General features: G+C 41.3%; 2 protein-coding genes across 6 annotated transcripts; one reads left to right on the forward strand and one right to left on the reverse strand.

Moving 5' to 3' along the window:
* Positions 1 to 509: 509 nt before the first annotated feature.
* Positions 510 to 12,340, forward strand: LOC115257760 (uncharacterized). Of its 2 annotated transcripts, XM_062860836.1 has the most exons (10): positions 600 to 635; positions 678 to 776; positions 835 to 1,099; positions 1,163 to 1,360; positions 1,942 to 2,093; positions 2,162 to 2,261; positions 11,127 to 11,459; positions 11,517 to 11,631; positions 11,690 to 11,808; positions 11,873 to 12,340. In XM_062860836.1, exons 2-10 carry the CDS (start codon positions 679 to 681, stop codon positions 12,242 to 12,244), a joined length of 1,752 nt encoding a protein of 583 aa, XP_062716820.1. In that variant the 5' UTR covers positions 600 to 635; position 678; the 3' UTR covers positions 12,245 to 12,340. The 2 variants fall into 2 exon arrangements, with proteins under 2 accessions (XP_062716821.1, XP_062716820.1); XM_062860837.1 differs by having other exon boundaries at positions 510 to 770.
* LOC115253571 (uncharacterized) lies at positions 12,337 to 17,205 on the reverse strand. Of its 4 annotated transcripts, none has more exons than XM_062860838.1 (7): positions 17,052 to 17,205; positions 16,650 to 16,920; positions 16,157 to 16,237; positions 15,938 to 16,091; positions 13,645 to 14,358; positions 12,891 to 13,285; positions 12,337 to 12,829 (listed from the first exon to the last, which is right to left on the reverse strand). In XM_062860838.1, exons 2-7 carry the CDS (start codon positions 16,695 to 16,697, stop codon positions 12,743 to 12,745), a joined length of 1,479 nt encoding a protein of 492 aa, XP_062716822.1. In that variant the 5' UTR covers positions 16,698 to 16,920; positions 17,052 to 17,205; the 3' UTR covers positions 12,337 to 12,742. The 4 variants fall into 4 exon arrangements, with proteins under 4 accessions (XP_062716822.1, XP_062716824.1, XP_062716823.1 ...); XM_062860840.1 differs by having other exon boundaries at positions 16,157 to 16,382; XM_062860839.1 differs by having other exon boundaries at positions 16,650 to 16,939; positions 17,052 to 17,157.
* Between the last annotated feature and the right edge of the window lie 1,897 nt (positions 17,206 to 19,102).

The raw sequence follows: 19,102 nt of genomic DNA on the forward strand, positions 1-19,102 counted from the left end.
CTGAATTAATTACATCGGGTGGGTTGCATTTATTTTTTGCTGTGTACAATCTGCAAAACAGAGGCTCTCTTTGGGCAGCATCCATTTATTACGTAACGCTGAAATCGTCATTTTTTGACCCCCCCTCCCCCATCCGTAATGCTTTTTTGTATGAAAGCCCTACAAATTTTGCATGGGCCGTAACGCTCGGCCAGACTCCCCCCTCCCCCTAAAGCGTTACGTAATTCGTGGACGGCGCCTTGTTACGATTCTCTTTAAATTATTACGATGTAGATCGGAAAATGATGGTTAAATCTACCTTCTGACGCAAGAAGTAAATCAAAATTTATAAATACAAGCACGTTATAACAGGAAGAGAGGGGACTTCAGCTGATCCGAAACGTCTCGTAAAATGCCTCATTTCAAAAATCAGTTCTGTACCAATCTGTACCTTTATTTCTGAAAATCTGTAATCCGTACATGTGGCAACACTGCTCGCAGGCGAGAGGTAAACGAGTAGTGGTCGAAACATGCCGCTTGTCGCAGTCCGACTAATCGCTTTTCGACCTGGATCGGCGAGAGCTGTTCATCGCTTTTTGTTTTAGCTCACATTTCGCATCGTTGCTTCGGTGTCTCAAAATAAATAACGGTGCAAGGTAGTGGTAAAAGTTCAATTTTAGCGGAGTTTTATCCTTCAGGATGCAAACCGAAATCAAGACGGAACCCGCGGACGATTGCTGGGATGATCCATTGCATATAAATAATTATCTAGATACTGGAGAACTGTCGCAGTATGAGTGCGTTTTACGCATTATCGCGCTGAGAAAATGTGATAAAATTTGGCTTTTGTTTCAGGGCTGGGCCTAGCCGATTCAGAATTCGATTGCCTTCAACCGATACGAATAACGGGTTTCGGCTTCCGGATGTAACAGGCTCATCCAGGGATGCTACAAACCGCCTACTACAACAATGGGGGCTGGAAGCACTTTGCGAGAGGTTTACTGAACATTTAATTGATGTAAACGTTTTGGACTATATTTTGGATGTAGACATCGTTGATTTGTGCCGCGGTTTGCCGATTCGTTATAGACTAGTATTGAGGCACAATCTACAGAACGGAGTAATGCAAACGGTTTGTATAAGCTAGGTAGTTTAATCTATAATATTATTTTCTTGGTTTCAGTACCACAGGCGGGTGATCATTACTGAGCAGTCAAAACAACCAACACAGAAATCGACCACTAAACGACCACAGACGAAGGATCACGAAACTCCAAATCGGAAAAAGAAGAAGCCCGCTGTTCCGGTAACACCGACGGTACCATGCCCTTCACAATCCGGCGTGGATCCTTCACAAATTGTGCGAGTTGAAGAGGATGTGGTGAGTGAAAAAGTGTGAGATATGCTATGCATATCATATTTGCACAGACAAACAGATGTCACATTGGTAAAATTTCCATCGACCACATTTTGACGGATAATTTCAAATCTTTATAGTCGGTCGGCGTTAAGTCAGTGATTTCGAGAAAATGTCTTGCAAGCCCTTGAAATTTCAAATCTCTGGTATTATATTTAGAAATACTATTATTCTTTTATGTAATGATTCATCTGTATCAAAGTTTAGGTTTAAATAATTCCTCAGCTTATCTTTACCTGCTTGAAAAATCGCTTAGTCCACTCTGACTGAACACCGACCAGTTGTGGCTTTTTTTATAATCAGCGGCGTGGGCAATGTTTTTCGTTGCATTTGACGTTTCACATCAGCGTTTTCTGTTCTGTACCACGTTATTGCACAACGCAGTGTGTCGTGCAACATGTCCACTAGGTGGTGGTAGTAATTAGACGATGCATTTTCACGAAAATTGTTCTGTCAGACGTATGTACAATTTGTCTGTGATATTACTGTACTAAGATCTGACCATCTTGGAAGCGTCTCAAAAAATTATATATATTTTTTTTCAGTCAATCCATGATATCTTGGCGAAAGAACCCAAATTTCGACAGTGTTTGAATGATCTGGAGCGAGGTTTGGTTCCGGAAATCATGGCGCTACGATTCATGAATCGAATCTTGACGGGTTACTTCTTTGAGGAACGAATACTTGAACAATCCGAGTAGGTTATTACGTGTTAGAACCTAGTTCTTCTATTAGTTTAACTCAATTGCCATTGTGTCTCCACAGCTATCCAAGGAAAGACGAAAAACATGCGCTGGCGCTGAAAATTCTCGAAACGTATCCCCAACTTGAAAGAACTCGTATCACTCCGGATGCTCCAAAAGAGGTTCGTTATTGTGGGTTTTTTATTCATATTTTTATGCTTATTCATTTGAATTGGTTCTTCTTCTTGGCGTAACGTCCCAACTGAGAAAAAGCCTGCTTATCAGCTTTGGGTTTCATAAACACTTCTAGAGTTATTGACTGATTGCCAATGACCATTTTGCTGTGTATAGGGGAATTCGGGGCATAATGAACACCTTGTTTTTGTCGAAAATGTTGAATTTGACGTTAAATGACATTTTCTAGGAAAAGGTACAATTATCCGATAGCCAACTTTAGCAGGTTATATCTTCGGATTCAATGACCCGATTGCTGGGAAATTTTTACCGTTTATGACTTATATAATTAGCTTCCTAAAACTTTTGACTTAACTTAAAATTGAAAACACGGGAAAAATAATATCGATTAGAATAGGTATATTTCGATTCTATAACATTCCCCAGAAAACCATTCCCCAGAAAACCAATCCCCAGAATTCCATTCCCCAGAATGTACCATTCCCCAGAAAACCATTTCCCAGAAACCCCTTCCCCAGAATGTACCATTCCCCAGAAATCCATTCCCCAGAATGTACCATTCCCCAGAATTCCATTCCCCAGAATTCCATTCCCCAGAATGTACCATTCCCCAGAAAAAAATAAAACTATTGCTTTAATTCTGAATGGTTTATATTATTAGCTAAAAATCAAATATTTATTCGTAAAAAATCACTGGAAGAAACATCCTGCCAAAAATTCTTATTTGACAAGAAAAACTTCGGAAATAAGCATGATTTGCCTTTACAATTTAGGCTATTGGTATAATTATTGGCATCGCAACTGCTTACTTTTTCAACATACATTTTTCCTTCTTTTCTGCATAGGCTGTTCTTTCGAATTGTACTTTTCAGTAAATTATCGGCATCAAAACTTCTTACATTTTCTACGTAGTTTTTTCCTTCTTTTCTGCATAGGCTATTCTTTCGAGTTAGGGGTAGTAGGGGCAATATGACCATACGGGGCAATATGAGCCACCCTGAATTTGGCCTTATTATCAAGTTTTGTTCTGTTCAAAGCCTTAGGATCTTTTATAGAGTGCTTCAATCATGTCTCACTGTAAAAACCGTACCAAAATTCGATTCTGAAATGCAAATATTAATCAAAATGCAATTTTTTGCTACGAACGCAAAAATGTTATAAGATTTAATACTCCAAAATAAGCTTTTAACAGATAACTCCCTACTGCCCAGGTAAATATTCCATTACAGTTTATACTCCTACTATTACTGAGCAGTTTGTGAACAAGTCTGCATTTTTTCGAAACTGAAATTACAATAAAACATGAATTTTCCGAAACTAGTCTCTACGGGGCAACGAGTGCTCCCTTACTGTGTCTCTCTTCGTCATTTCATCCTCAGAGTGTGAGGGATGGAACCAATGCCATCGATGCCATTCTTGGATTCATGCCTGTGATGAAAAATATGTGCCTACGTTGAACCAAATGTTGCGTTTGTAAAATGCGATGAAATCTGCTTATGTTTCTTTATTATTTTGAAACGAAAACAATCAAACTTGTATAAAATACACTAATTTGTTGTTAAATAATCATATTGTTCTATTTCTCATTTGTTACGAAACATTGTCCAAAAAAACAAGAGTTTTAAATGGTGGCTCATATTGCCCCGCCTGGTGGCTCATATTGCCCCGTATAGCTGGGAAACACATGAAAATCAATGGTTTTCAAAAGTATATCCCAACAATTAACAAAAAGTTTTTTTCATAATTTATCGACGCAATATGAAGGGAAACACTCCTAAGCATGGTTCAATTACATTAAAATAATTATTTATTGAGTTTTTCTGTGCATTTAAGAACGATTTCCTTAGGTGGCCCATATTGCCCCGATCACCCCTACACTCATTTTTTCATTTATTTAGTTCACATCAAATTCATGATAATACTGAATCAACAATTTGCCGCCATAATACTCGATTTGCAGCTGCAGCTCTCCATCCTCGGTCACGCCCAACACTCGCCAGATCACGCTCCACCTGGTCCGCCCATCGTGCTCTCTGCGCTCCACGCCTCCTTGTACCAACCGGATGGTTAGCAAACACCAACTTTGCAGGGTTGTTGTCCGGCATTCTTGCAACATGCCCTGCCCACCGTATCCTTCCAGCTTTGGCCACTTTCTGGATACTGTGTTCGCCGTAAAGTGCAGCGAGCTCGTGGTTCATCCTTCTCCGCCACACACCGTTCTCCTGCACACCGCCGAAGATCGTCCTTAGCACCCGTCGCTCGAAAACTCCGAGTGCTTGCAGGTCCTCCTCGAGCATCGTCCATGTCTCGTGTCCGTAGAGAACCACCGGTCTTATTAACGTCTTGTACATGGTACATTTGGTGCGGGGGTGAATCTTTTTTGACCGCAGTTTCTTCTGGAGCCCATAGTAGGCACGACTTCCACTGATGATGCGCCTTCGTATTTCACGGCTCACGTTATTGTCAGCCGTTAGCAAGGAACCGAGGTAGACGAATTCTTCTACCACCTCGAAAGTATCCCCGTCTATCGTAACATTGCTGCCAAGGCTTGTCCTGTCTCGCTCAGTCCCACCTACCAGCATGTACTTTGTCTTAGCCGCATTCACCACCAGTCCGACCTTTGCTGCTTCACGTTTCAGGCGGGTGTACTGTTCTGCCACCGTTCCAAATGTTCTGGCAATAATATCCATGTCATCCGCAAAACAGACAAATTGGCTGGATTTCGTGAAGATCGTACCCCGGCTGTTGAGCCCGGCTCGTCGCATAACACCTTCCAGGGCGATGTTGAATAGTAGGCAGGAAAGTCCATCACCTTGTCGTAGTCCCCGTCGAGATTCAAATGAACTGGATAGTTCACCCGAAATCCTTACGCTGTTCTGCACACCGTCCATCGTTGCTCTTATCAGTCTAGTCAGCTTCCCGGGAAAGCTGTTCTCGTCCATAATTTTCCATAGCTCTGTGCGGTCGATACTGTCGTATGCCGCTTTGAAGTCGATGAACAGGTGATGCGTTGGGACCTGGTATTCACGGCATTTCTGGAGGATTTGCCGTACGGTGAAGATCTGGTCCGTTGTCGACCGGCCGTCGATGAAACCGGCTTGGTAACTTCCCACGAACTCATTTACTTTAGGTGAAAGACGACGGAAGATGATCTGGGATAGCACTTTGTAGGCGGCATTCAAAACGGTGATCGCTCGAAAGTTCTCACACATTAACTTGTCGCCTTTCTTGTGGATGGGACAGATTATCCCTTCCTTCCACTCCTCCGGTAGCTGTTCGGTTTCCCAGATCTTGACTACTAACTGGTGCAGACAGGTGGCCAACTTTTCCGGACCCATCTTGATGAGTTCTGCTGCGATACCGTCCTTACCAGCCGCTTTGTTGTTTTTGAGCTGGTGGATGGCATCCTTAACTTCCCTCAGCGTGGGAGTTGGTTCGTTCCCGTCCTCTGCTGCACCAACATAGTCATTTCCTCCGCTGCCTTGGTCCTCCGTGCCTACATTGTCTTCGCCATTCAGGTGCTCGTCGAAGTGCTGCTTCCACCTTTCGATCACCTCACGTTTGTCCGTCAGGAGGCTCCCTTCCCTATCCCTGCATATTTCGGCTTGCGGCACGTAGCCTTTGCGGGATGCGTTGAGCTTCTGGTAGAACTTGCGTGTTTCCTGTGAACGGCACAGCAGTTCCATTTCCTCGCACTCCGCTTCTTCCAGGCGGCGCTTTTTCTCCCGGAAGAGACGGGTCTGCTGCTTCCGCTTCTGTCTGTATCGCTCCACATTCTGTCGGGTTCCATGCTGCAGCATTACCGCCCGCGCTGCATCCTTCTCCTCCAGAACCGCTCTGCACTCCTCGTCGAACCAATCGTTTCGTCGACTCCGTTCTACGTACCCGATAGTGCTCTCGGCTGCGTTGTTGATGGCTGCTTTCATTGTACTCCAGCAGTCCTCTAGAGGGGCCACATCGAGCACTCCCTCGTCCGGCAACGCTGCCTCGAGATTCTGCGCGTATGCGGTGGCGACATCCGGTTGCTTCAGTCGCTCTAGATCGTACCGGGGCGGCCGCCGGTAATGTACGTTGTTAATAACGGAGAGTTTTGGGCGCAGTTTAATCATCACCAGGTAGTGATCGGAGTCGATATTAGCGCCACGATAGGTCCTGACGTCGATAATGTCGGAGAAGTGCCGTCCATCAATCAGAACGTGGTCGATTTGCGATTCCGTTTGTTGTGGTGATCTCCAGGTGTAACGATACGGGAGGCTGTGCTGGAAGAAGGTGCTACGAATGGCCATGTTCTTGGAGGCGGCGAAATCGATGAGGCGTAGGCCATTTTCGTTCGTCAGCTGGTGGGCGCTGAACTTTCCAATCGTCGGTCTGAATTCCTCCTCCTGGCCTACCTGAGCGTTTAGATCCCCTATGATGATCTTGACGTCGTGGTTTGGGCAGCGGTCGTACTCGCGTTCGAGCTGCGCGTAAAATGCGTCTTTGTCATCATCAGTGCTTCCGGAGTGAGGGCTGTGCACGTTTATTATGCTAATGTTGAAGAATCGGCCCTTGATCCTCAACCTGCACATTCTTTCGTCGATCGGCCACCAACCGATCACGCGCTTCTGCATGTCGCCCATCACTATAAAAGCTGTTCCCAGCTCACGTGTGTTGCCGCAACTCTGGTAGATGGTATGATTACCTCTAAACGTTCGCACCATAGATCCTGTCCAACACACCTCCTGCAGCGCTACGATTCCGAACCCGCGGTCCTTCAGTATATCGGCGAGTATACGGGTGCTCCCGATGAAGTTGAGAGATCTGCAGTTCCACGTACCGAGCTTCCAATCGCAAGTCCCTTTTCGTCGCTGTGGTCGTCGCCATTGGTATCGGTTCGCATTCTTCTCTTGTTGATTTTCCGGTGCTAGTCTTTTTTACGGCTGGCTCGCAGGGCCTGACACCAACCCACTAACCCAGGGAGCTGGGCTTACCTTCCCGGAAGCTACGGGTTCTGCATTGGCATTTCCTCCAACTACAGTGCTAAATAGCTAGGCTCGAGCGCCAGTCTTCGCCGGGGGTGGTGTTTTTAATGGGCGCCCAGGAGGTAATATTTTACCTGAGCTTCCACCCCCGAATTCGAGTTACACTATTCAGGTAATTATCGGCACCACAAGCACAGGTGTTTAGAAATTTAGAAAAAAATATGAAATAAATATAACAGCAATTTTAACACCGGTGGAGGCTGTAATGTCCATAATTTCCCGAAAAGTGCAATTCGAAAGAACAGCCTATGCAAAAAAGAAGGGAGAATCTATGTTAAAAAAGTAAGCAGTTGCAATGCCGATAATTTCTTGAAAAGTGCAACTGGAAAGAACAGCCTATGCAAAAGAAGGGAAAATTTTTGATAAACATATAAGCAGTTGTAATGCCAACAATTCTTATAACGACTCAAACATTTTTTTTAACGAAGAAGGAAACGTAACACTCTGATAATTGCCATCATACATCGATTTAACGGTTTATTTGAAAATTTGAGAGTTGACCAACTGCCAATTCGCGGCGCTCGCATAGTTTTTGTTTGAGTTTGACGTTTGCTCACTACTGCCACCTAGTTGATGATTGGCCAAATTCAGTCCTTTTAGAATTAGGCGAACCTGTTTCCGAGACTAAAATTTAAATCGAAAAATGAAGTGTTACGTCTGTTTGTTTGTGGTGACATTGTTTTCCTTGCGGTATTCAAAAACCCAACACTGTTCCTTTTTTTAAACAAGCTTTTTTTTAGAATTTAGGCAATTGGTACAATTATTGTAATTATAACTGCTTTCATTTCCAACATAGACTTTTCCTTCTTTGCTGCATAGGCTGTTTTTTCGAATTGCACTTTTCAGGAAATTATCGGCATCACAACTGCTTACTTTTTCAACATAGATTTTCCCTTCTTTTCTACATAGGCTGTTCTTTCGAGTTACAATGTTTAGGCTAGTTACAATCGGCACCACAAGCACAGGTGTTTAGAAATTTGAAAAAAAAAAAAATAATTGTTTCGTTCGTCGGAACGCGTTGGAGTTCCGTGATGTGTATTCGCTGAAGACTGTCTATTGCTCTCTTGTTCGTAGTATTCTTGAATATGCGGTTCAAATATGGGCACCATACCATAACTCACATATAGCACGTATTGAGAGAGTGCAGCGTTGCTTTGTGCGGTTTGCTTTACGAAGACTCCCATGGAATGACACACTGAGACTTCCCCCCTATGAGCACCGTTGTGAACTTATCAAACTTGAGACTTTACAAGCACGCCGAGTATTCCTGCGGAGAATGTTCGCTTACGACATTTTAAATAATCGAATTGACTGTCCTGATCTTTTACAACAGGCTAATTTCTTCGTTCCTGTGCGCCGTACCCGTTCTCGTTCCTTGTTCTTAGTCAGTAGGCACCGTACCGTGTTAGGGCAGAATCACCCTCTAGAAGTATGTTTTAATTTGTTAAATGTTAGTGATTTTGATTTTAATGTTGGCCGAGATAGATTTAAAGCCAGTATTAGGAACTTACATTAATGTTTTGTTTTAGTATATACAGTCTGTACAGCGTATGCTGAAGATGAAGTCAAAAAAAAAATATAACAGCAATTTAACACCGGTGGTTGTAATAATGCCCATAATTTCCTGAAAAGTGCAATTCGAAAGAACAGCCTATGTAGAAAAGAAGGGAGAATCTATGTTGAAAATGTAAGCAGTTATAATTTAAAAAAAATTACTAATTGCCTTAATTTTAAGAAGAATATTGTTTAAAAGAAGGAACATTGTTGGGTTTTTGAATGCCAAAAGGAAAACAATGATACTTTTTCCCTTCTTCATTAAAAATATTTAGAATTGTTGGCATTAAAATTGCTTATATGTTCACTTTTTCTATTCCATTCCATAGTATTGGAATAATGATGAAAGCCCTTCTCATACCGCATGAATGAAGAGCCTTTGAAGCGAATAATTAGGAACAGCCATTGGGATGGATCCCTCCAACCGTTTGCAAAGAAAAACGTGGTCAGTTGAGTCTTTAGTATCTTGTACACTGAACAACATCAGAAGAATATGCGTTTTCTCTGTAAATTTTGCACATCACTTTTAAAACGTTATTCATCGTAAAACAAGTGCTGTACAATTTTCACAAATCTGTCAAAAACAAAACATTTTATAGCAACGCAACTAACAGTTTGTAAACTTTCAAGATAGGTTTAAAGATCAACATGCAACTGTGTACAATGGTAATTAAACGTTTGAACCATTGTAGAATATTTTTATGGATATGTATGTATGTATACATTTTTACCTTAATTTGTTACATATACCGTACAAGAAATAGATATTTGCTCGTAATAACACTATAATGTTAAAATCCTTGCCTATAATACTTATGACACACATGTGATACAAGAATCACTGTACAATTGCGCTTGAAATGAGTGCCATACTGAAAATTCTCTCAGTTCAAGTCAGTCTTGTTAGAATTTTCTTGACACTGCGTACCGTTGTACAGGAATCATACTCGTATCACATGTCTGTCCGGGGTATAACATATCATTATGATCAACATTTTACTGTTTGTGTATCGAATTAAACTTTTTAGCAGAGTATATTAAGCTTTTCTGGGGAATGGTACATTCTGGGGAATGGATTTCTGGGGAATGGTGCATTCTGGGGAATGGATTTCTGGGAAATAGTACATTCTGGGGAATGGTACATTCTGGGAAATGGTTTTCTGGGGAATGGAATTCTGGGGATTGGTATTCTGGGGAATGGTTTTCTGGGGAATGTTATAGAATCTATATTTCTAATAAAACATCAAATTATCCTAAACTTCAACATCATTTCAAAGTTCAAGATGGTAATTATAGTTAATTGAAATTACCTCTAATTGACTTGAATATAAATATTTTTTGAAAGAAAGTAACAAAATATTCGGCAATAAATTGAAAAAAAAATATGGGATGTATGTTAAAATAGACCAATTTACTTAAAACTCATACGAAAATTCAAGTCGCTATAACTTTTTTTATGGTCAATTTTAAGTTGAGTCAAACGTTTTTCAATGCTCATTATATAAGTCATGAATGCTCAAAATTTCATTACATTCGGGTCGTGGTATCCGGAGATATAACAGGCCAAAGTTGACTATCGGATAATTATGACTCTTTCTGGAATATTTCCACAGAGAACTGGATGTCTCCATGTCAAATTTCATTCAGTAAGTTGTGTAAGAATTTGAATCCTTACTTGAGTATGGATGCAAACCAATATTATACGAAGAAAACACTTGCGCCGCCAAACACTATATTGCCACACTCAGTGGTGAATTGAAACATTTCAAGTGGTGAATTACATTAGTATGAGGAACTAATCGATCTCAGCGCCACGATGTTGCCACTTGTGTTGCCGATGAAATATTCCTTACACAAAATTCAGATTGGACTTAGATGTCTGTTCTCTGTGATATTTCTAACTTCATGAAAAATAGCCCGATCTTTTCATAGACCATGATAGACAACTAGTCGACCAACTCACAGTAAAAATTTCTGAATTTTTTATGTACTTTTCGAAAAGTTACAGCCATTTGGCCATTATTTGAAAAGTGAAAATGTTGCCTATCCCGATCATTTTGTCTATTCCCTGTATGTTTGCGGGTGCGTCTTGTCTCGCTTCCTGTTTTTCGGTATGAAGATGACTTGCCTTGAGCATCTTCATCAACGATGGAACCATTAAAAAAAAAAATGTTAATATAACATTTAACTTAATGGGTCACTTGTAAATCAGTCATTAAAAAAATGGCAGCCCCAGCATTATCAGTCATTTTTCCGAACATGTTTTGGGTATTTTAGTCCTACTTCTTCTGGATAAATGGTGGCAAGGAAAAGGGACCACACACTGGTCTTATCGAGTATCGCACAACAAACCTGCGCAGAGAGGTCCCCCCTGAGAAGCGACGCTTTCTTCGGGCCGAAAAGAAACAAATAGTCCTATCCGACAGCATTCGGGAGAAAGCATCGCATATAGCCTCTTTGCCGCCAGTGCCCGGAAATGAACAAGCAATTTCGGATGGTATGGCCGAATGTATGGACCTTCACTTGAGCATCCTTCAGCAGACCGAATCGAACCAAGCCGAAGTATTGGTATCTACGTTTCCGCATCTGCTGTCTTACGGTGGTAGAATGGTAAGTGCTTATTGAATCTAATAAGCATCTAATGATCTAATGATTTCGTTTTTGCAGGTCCAACAAGTTTTCAAGCGTTTCCATAGCAATTACGATGAATCCACCCCAATAGACAAGTTTCTAGTTTTGGGATTGTTGCTAGATGCACATGCATTTGCTCAAGTTGAAAATAGTGAGTGATAAAGACTGGCTTATAATGTGGCAGATGATTTTGTATTGATTGATTTCAGAGCACATCAGAGCCACTCTACGAATTATGAAAAAGTTGATTATGATCGGTAAAAAAGAGGAGTCTGATGAAATGTCCACCGAAGAGGCAGAAGCGTCATCGCTTATCAGATGGATAAAGGTAGTATAGGCTTGTGATTAGTGTACTTTGGGCTGATTAAACGAAATATCACTTTTTTTTGTAGTGCAACGAGAATGAATTGGAAATTTACACAGTGCAGCAATACGTGTCTGAGCGATCCAACACTGCTCCCCATATCGTTTGCCTGGCGGACGTTTTCAGAGAAGGAAACATGTACATAATATTCCAGGACAAGTTCATCCACTGTGGGACATCTGCTGTACATTCGATGGATGTGCTTTTTAAATTGTTTACCGTATTTGCTATTCCCGTACCAGTCATGCTTAGAAAGATACACGAGCTGTTGATGGTGTATTTGTGGAAAATAACAACATCCTGTAAGAGCGTCACGGTTTCGAAGATGATGGCTAAGTTGGAAGAACTGGATGTTTTTAATCAAAATGACAGCAATGCGAACTCTGGTAGCACGTCGTAAAAGGGTGTAAATAGTATTCTTTTATGGACCAAGGACTGATTCGATGTATTTAATTTATTTTGTTCTCTTGCGGTAATAAATTGGTAAACAACTGAATTTGATTCACATTTATTGCAATAGTTTCGTGCCTTTCTTAACTAAAAACAATAGAAACGAGAAAAAAAACATTTCAAAAATAAAAGGTGCTATGGCAAGATGAATTATGTACATAACAAATGCTGGGAACACACTACTTTTTATGAAATATTACCGATTGCTTGATAATCGAAGATACGTAACTGTTGTTACGGTTACTGTAATCAGGAAGTTGATGTATAAGTACCTGGTATTCAAAGACGAAAAAGACAAAAACACTGTATATTAGTCACAATATGTCTTGAATGGGACACTGATTGTATAAAAAAAACAACGACGACGAGATGATTTCAGACTATTGAGTTGTGTTGTAACTGTAAGATGGTAGTATTGTTCCCACGCGTCAGAGTCGTTTCCTTATATCTACCGGAAGGTAATGATCGTACTACCAATACTTTTTTCGCTACATATATGATCTAATGCTCGTTCGACCTCGCCTGGCGTGTAAACCTGTTGAATCAATTACTTATATGAAATGATGCTTTCAAAAGATAATCCCACAAATACTCACCCTATCGACGACAGTTTTCAGCGTCTCGTCATTCACGAAACCAGCCAACCGCTCCAGCCCGTGGTGGCACAAGTGTGGACCACCACAGTCGGGATGGGTTCGAAAAATAACCGCCATCATCTTGCGAAACTTTACCAGCATTGCTAAAAGTACCCGCATCAGTGGTCCATATTCATCCGAGGCCAGTTCCGGTTCAACGGCGTCGATAATGATGCCGTGTTTGGTGAGGAACTTCTCCAAAAATTTGTGATCGTACGCGATGCGGGTGGTTAGGAAGATGTAGTCGAACTTCTCTCGCGGTGTCAATTCGTTGATCAGATTCGATTTTTCCACGTTGACGTCGATGAAGTTGGCTCGGAAGTGTTCGTTTGCAAATGTAATGATGTCTGCAGCACCTGTGGGAATATTTGATTCATTTAGAATGGTGAGATATGTTAAAGTGTTATGTCACTACCTCTTTCCTCTGTTAAAGTGTGAAGCATGGAAAATTATTGAAAATATTGACGGGATGAAACTGCCATTAGTATTGCTTCTAGACTTTAAGACCAAAATTAGCAAATGCAGAAAATCTGATAAATGCTTAATAACATTATGACAATCGGAGTAGACCCATGCCCACGGGACTCAAAGAAAATTTTAATTATGAAAAGTTTCTGAACCTACCGGGAGTTGAATGTCTCGCTCTCAGTATACAAAAGAGGAGAAACTCAGTTTACTAACTACGTAATCTAAATATATCCTTCAATGAACTTACCTAATTCGTGGATGACCGGAGCCGATCTGGTGTGGCAGGTAACGGCCACATTTGCTCCCCACTTATTCGCCAGCTGTGTAATCACGCACCCCACCGGAGAACAGGCATCCTGCACCAGCACTCGCTTGCCCTTAGACGTATGCTCGGTTAAACCATGCGCATCCATTAAACTGAGAGCTATACAACCACTGTAGGGTAAACTTGCTGCACCTTCAAACCCAATCAGGAACGGTTTGCGGGATATTCGAGTCTCGGGGACCACAACCAGCTCCGAAGCAGTGCCCGACTCGTACCAAGGGGCAGCAAGCCAAACTTCGTCGCCTATTTCGAGTCCACTTTTCGAAGTCTTGCCAACTGCTTCCACAATTCCGGCGCAAGACCGACCCAGCACCAGTGGTAGCTCGGTATTATAGCTAGAATCGTAGTTCTTAATCAATCTTCGCAGTGTTCGTCCATATCCGAATGCTATTCGGCGGTCTATCCGGTTTAGGGCTGCTGCTCGAACCCGTACCAGTATGTCGCTGGAAGACTCAAACGGAGGAACTCCGGTATTGCAAACTGCCACGTTGTCCGGATCCCGAAAGGAAGTGCAGGCAATCGATTTCATTATGGGCATGGCTATGTGGGGTCTCGCAAGCCAAAATCCTAACAGCACACCCCCAGTAGTGCCAAATCCAAGGCCCACCAGCACGAAGAAGGCATTGTTAAGAGAAACTGTAAAGATAAAACAAAATGTGTTTCAGTGAAATTTCTAAATTGTTTTCAGATGTGTTAATCATATAGAAAAATCCAGAAACTATTCTCTTTTCGTCTCGTCGATTCTCTTTTTCGCTCATAATTTAATTAGAACAAATCAAAAATCATTGTGCTTCCTGTTTCCATTGATGTCATTTTTAGAGGAATTGCCGTACATTGAAGATCTGATCCGTTATCAACAAACTGTCGATGAAGCCGGCCTAATGCCTTAAAACGTCTGGGCATGAACCAGCCTCGGGCTGAACTTCCCCATAATAAAGAGCTAATAATAATTAAAAACGTCTCAAAAAATCATTCGTTTTAGTTAATTCAACGGACGTTTATCTGGGATAGCACTTTGTACTAGGCGGCTTTTAAAATTGTGAACGCTCTTAAGTTCTCACATTTCAAAGGGTCGTCCATGTTAGGGTGGCCTATTGTTATTAAATGTAATTCACCCTGGCTGTTTAATGTTAAATTTGGAACTCTTTTGTTTTAATTTCAGTTTGAAAGTGCAGCCACCGGAAGCATACGTACGAGGATCTGTGGGATATGCTGTCTAAAACTGTTGAACTAAATACCAAACTGGGTAAATACTGGTGTAACGACCATTCTTGGAAATTATTATATTGTTATAGAGTAATGATAATCAAAATGAATCGTAGTGTTGCCACCTCACATTTTGAGGGATGTTCTAGACCTGAAAAACTCGTACTCTTGCTCAGACGTCGGTTTTACTCTCTCTCTTCTTGGCGTAACGTCCTCATTGGGACAAAGCCTGCTTCTCAGCTTAGTGTTCTATGAGCACTTCCACAGTTATTAACTGAGAGCTTCCTCTGCCAGTGACCATTTTGCATGTGTATATCGTGTGGCAGGAACGAAGATACTCTATGCCCAAGGAAGTCAAGGAAATTTCCTTTACGAAAAGATCCTGGACCGACCGGGAATCGAACCCGTCACCCTCAGCATGGTCATGCTGAATACCCGTGCGTTTACCGCCTCGGCTATATGGGCCCCGTCGTCGGTTTTACTAACAATGGTAATTACCTACGAGAATATTTTGCTCGTTTTGATTATTGTACTGCCGTGAATCGCAAGTCAGTCCCATATGTAAAAAGTAGGCATTGAGTAAATGGCCTCTGAAGTTTTCAAATTCGATTTCTATGCGAAACTCTAAAAAATCGCCATAAATTGAAAACTTTTGCGATCATCATTAAACTTTCATATATTGTTTCAAACGTGGAAACGTAACAGCGAAAAATATAAAACTGGCTAAAATAGTGTTAGGTTTTGTACTGGAGGGTGCACAAGTTCGTAATGGGACTGACTTGCGATTACATTTCATTATGGGACAATCTGACTTGGTGTTGTTTTTCAATTTTACTGAACAAACTATATATTTTTTTGCACGCAGTTGAAAGATCATCCGAAGAAAGCTCGAAAACGGCCATTAACTCATTTTTGCCCAAAATGCATATGGGACTGACTTGCGATTCACGGCAGTGTAGGTGATGCAAGAATAAGAATATTGTCAGTTTTGATAACATATAAAACTTACTTTCATCTCTGAAAAGTATCTGCAACTGTTCATAGATGATCGACGGATCGGCAACTTCTCTGGCAGTATTTTTCAGTCTTTCAATCAGGTCCAGCACATTGACCCAAGCATTTCTCAACATGCTGTTTGCTTCGATATTTGCGTCGTTTATCGCCTAAAATGAAGAAGAGATTTTCAGTGCAAACATTTTCAAACTTTGCCAACTGTTAGCTCACTTACTCTCATAGCCATATTGCGACCCTCGTCAGAGTACTGCCTCACGACCCGCAGCCCTGTTTCGGTGGCCATACTGATGTTGGACTGTTTTCGTTCGGTGAGTGTGTAGATTTGAAGCGAACGAGGAAACAGATGATTAAGCTATGAACACTGTTTTAAGCTTTATCCTTAAGTCTTAAGCAATTATCGCCATACAATCCATATGTTTTTACTTATCGCTAACACTGATCTATCCACAGATTTACAGTATGTATATTCGATGAGAGCATGGATGAGGAAAAGTACAGATGGATACAATTATTTATGTTTTTTACGGATCATATAAATATAAACAGGACATAATAACAAGAGTAGCAACAATTACACAGATTACATAACGAAAAGTACCAACATATAAAATTTTATCTCATTACGATATTACACCTTTTCAAACCGAACAACTACAGTTAAAGCTTACATAAATCCACAATAGTAATCAAAGTTTAATTGACCATACCTGGACGGTCTGGAACGCATCGCCAAATCGATTTCGAACTTCATCCATTTCCGTGTGCTGTTCACCTCAGCTAGTCCACCTCACTAATTTTGGGCTAGTGCAAACACTTTTTGCTCAAGGATCGTCGCCAGTAGCGTAGCACTACTGCGTCAGATAACAACCTCGTTGTTATCTCTTATCGAGCGTTTTTTGATGGTTGTAATCGAACAGCATCCTCCTTTCTTCGTCACTACGCGTCGACTGATTATTTCCTACCTGGTTCCGTTGTACCCTGCAATGGAACAAGATTTCTAAAACTCAGAAATCAACTTCTTTTGTTCAAGTACTTTTTTAAGTTTTTCTTCTAGCTACGGAAACTTTGGTTACTCTACGGTATAAAATAACTATTTTTCTTTCACTTACCATATTGTAGACCGAATTTGTAACGAAGGTAGGTACACGTAAATAAAATGTATTATTTTAAAAACTTTGTCTCGAATTGTCTGGTTGGTGGGTGGCGTAGTGAGATTGATAAGCGAACGAATGAAAACAAATCGATTTCTCGGCGCACGGAATGACGTTTGCAACAGGGGGACGATCAAAAATTACGAAACGATGAGAGTACACACTTATTTGGAGTTACCAAGAAGTGTAAAATATAACTTTAAATTATTTAAGGGAACGTTCAAAAATTACGTCCAACATTTGGGGGAGGGGGGGGGTCTACAAAAGTGTGACACTACGTGTATTAGGTATAGGGAAAATGCGTGACAGAGGGGGGAGGGGGGGTCTAGAAATCCCAAAAATTGATGGACGTAATATTTGAATCTTCCCTAAGGCGAAACATCTTCAAATCCAAATTCAAATTTTAAATCTATCTATAGGGATTGTGGGGGTAAAGTGTACAACCTAAGCATCTTGGTCGTTTCCAGTGGAAATGCGGCAAAATCCATCTGCTTTACCGAGTAACATGGAAGCACAGACAAACAGATGTAACACTCTTCAAAACGGCTTGGCACATGCATTTAACGATCAATTCAAATTTCATTTTATTTGCGCGATCGTTCCACCAGATGCGCTAGTGTTCGATCGCTTTGACGTTGCCAATGTACACGTTGCAACTCGGAAAAGCCTTCTGCTGACTGAATTTTCTGGGTTCCAGCCTCGGTTCCAGCCTTCTGCAGGCCCATTTCCCGTGTTGAACTAACATCTGTTAAAAAAACACGTTAATTGTAATTGTAATTGTAATTGTAATTTATTTATTAACACTACGATACCCTGTTGGCAGTGATACCTTATTTCAGGTCAAGGAGAGGCACATACAAAATTGATTTTACTTAAGGAGCTAGTAACTGAATTACAATTAATTAATAAAGATGAAAAAAAAAAATGTACACGTTGCTGAATGATGCAAAACGAAAATTACAGGCAATTTGTGTAGTAGTGTGCGTGTCTGCAAAACGTCAAATTGAAATCCATCATGGCCGACAGTGTCGCGCGTGGTTCTCCAACAGGTAGCAGTGTGTTCATGAAAATGACACCGGGCAAAAGTTTTTGATGAATTTCCTCTAAGATTTACGTCTGTTTGTCTGTGATGGAAGGCAGTAATAGTGGTTTCTGCTTTTAGTGGTGTTGCGTGTACGTACACATTACATTGCACGAACACTACCTGAGTTACTGGTTGAAAATAGTAAACAAAAATCAGCTGTTCCCAGCAAAATCAAATGGGCATATTTTCAACCAGTAGATTTGCATTAGTGTTCGTGACGCCGCGCTGCGAAACCACTATGGTGATATGAGCCATTTTACGAATGTCGTTTTCGTTTTTGCGGCGGTGCTACACCGCTTCGTACTACACTTTCCACCACAAAAACGAACATTTTCGGCGTAGTTGCATTGGTGTGCGTGAATAAAAACCAAAATATTTACAATTTTGCAAACGCTGATTGGTTGACGCGATGTACACCTGCTACACTCCCGATTTTCTGATGTCGTTTTCGTTTTTGCGGTGGTGCTACACCGGTGCAGCACTTTTGCACCGAAAATGTTCGTTTTTGATTTTCGTGCTGCACCGGTGTAGCACTTTTTCTGCACCGCTCAAGATAGTGCAGCACTCAGAAAATCGGGAGTGTAGCAGGTGTACATCGCGTCAACCAATCAGCGTTTGCAAAATTGTAAATATTTTGGTTTTTATTCACGCACACCAATGCAACTACGCCGAAAATGTTCGTTTTTGTGGTGGAAAGTGTAGTACGAAGCGGTGTAGCACCGCCGCAAAAACGAAAACGACATGAGTGCTGCACTATCTTGAGCGGTGCAGAAAAAGTGCTACACCGGTGCAGCACGAAAATCAAAAACGAACATTTTCGGTGCAAAAGTGCTGCACCGGTGTAGCACCACCGCAAAAACGAAAACGACAGAAGTGACAACAATGTTGATGATGATATTGATTTTCACGGGTTATTGGACGCTAC

This window comes from Aedes albopictus, chromosome 3, assembly GCF_035046485.1.
Source record: "Aedes albopictus strain Foshan chromosome 3, AalbF5, whole genome shotgun sequence".
Lineage (NCBI taxonomy): Eukaryota > Metazoa > Arthropoda > Insecta > Diptera > Culicidae > Aedes > Aedes albopictus.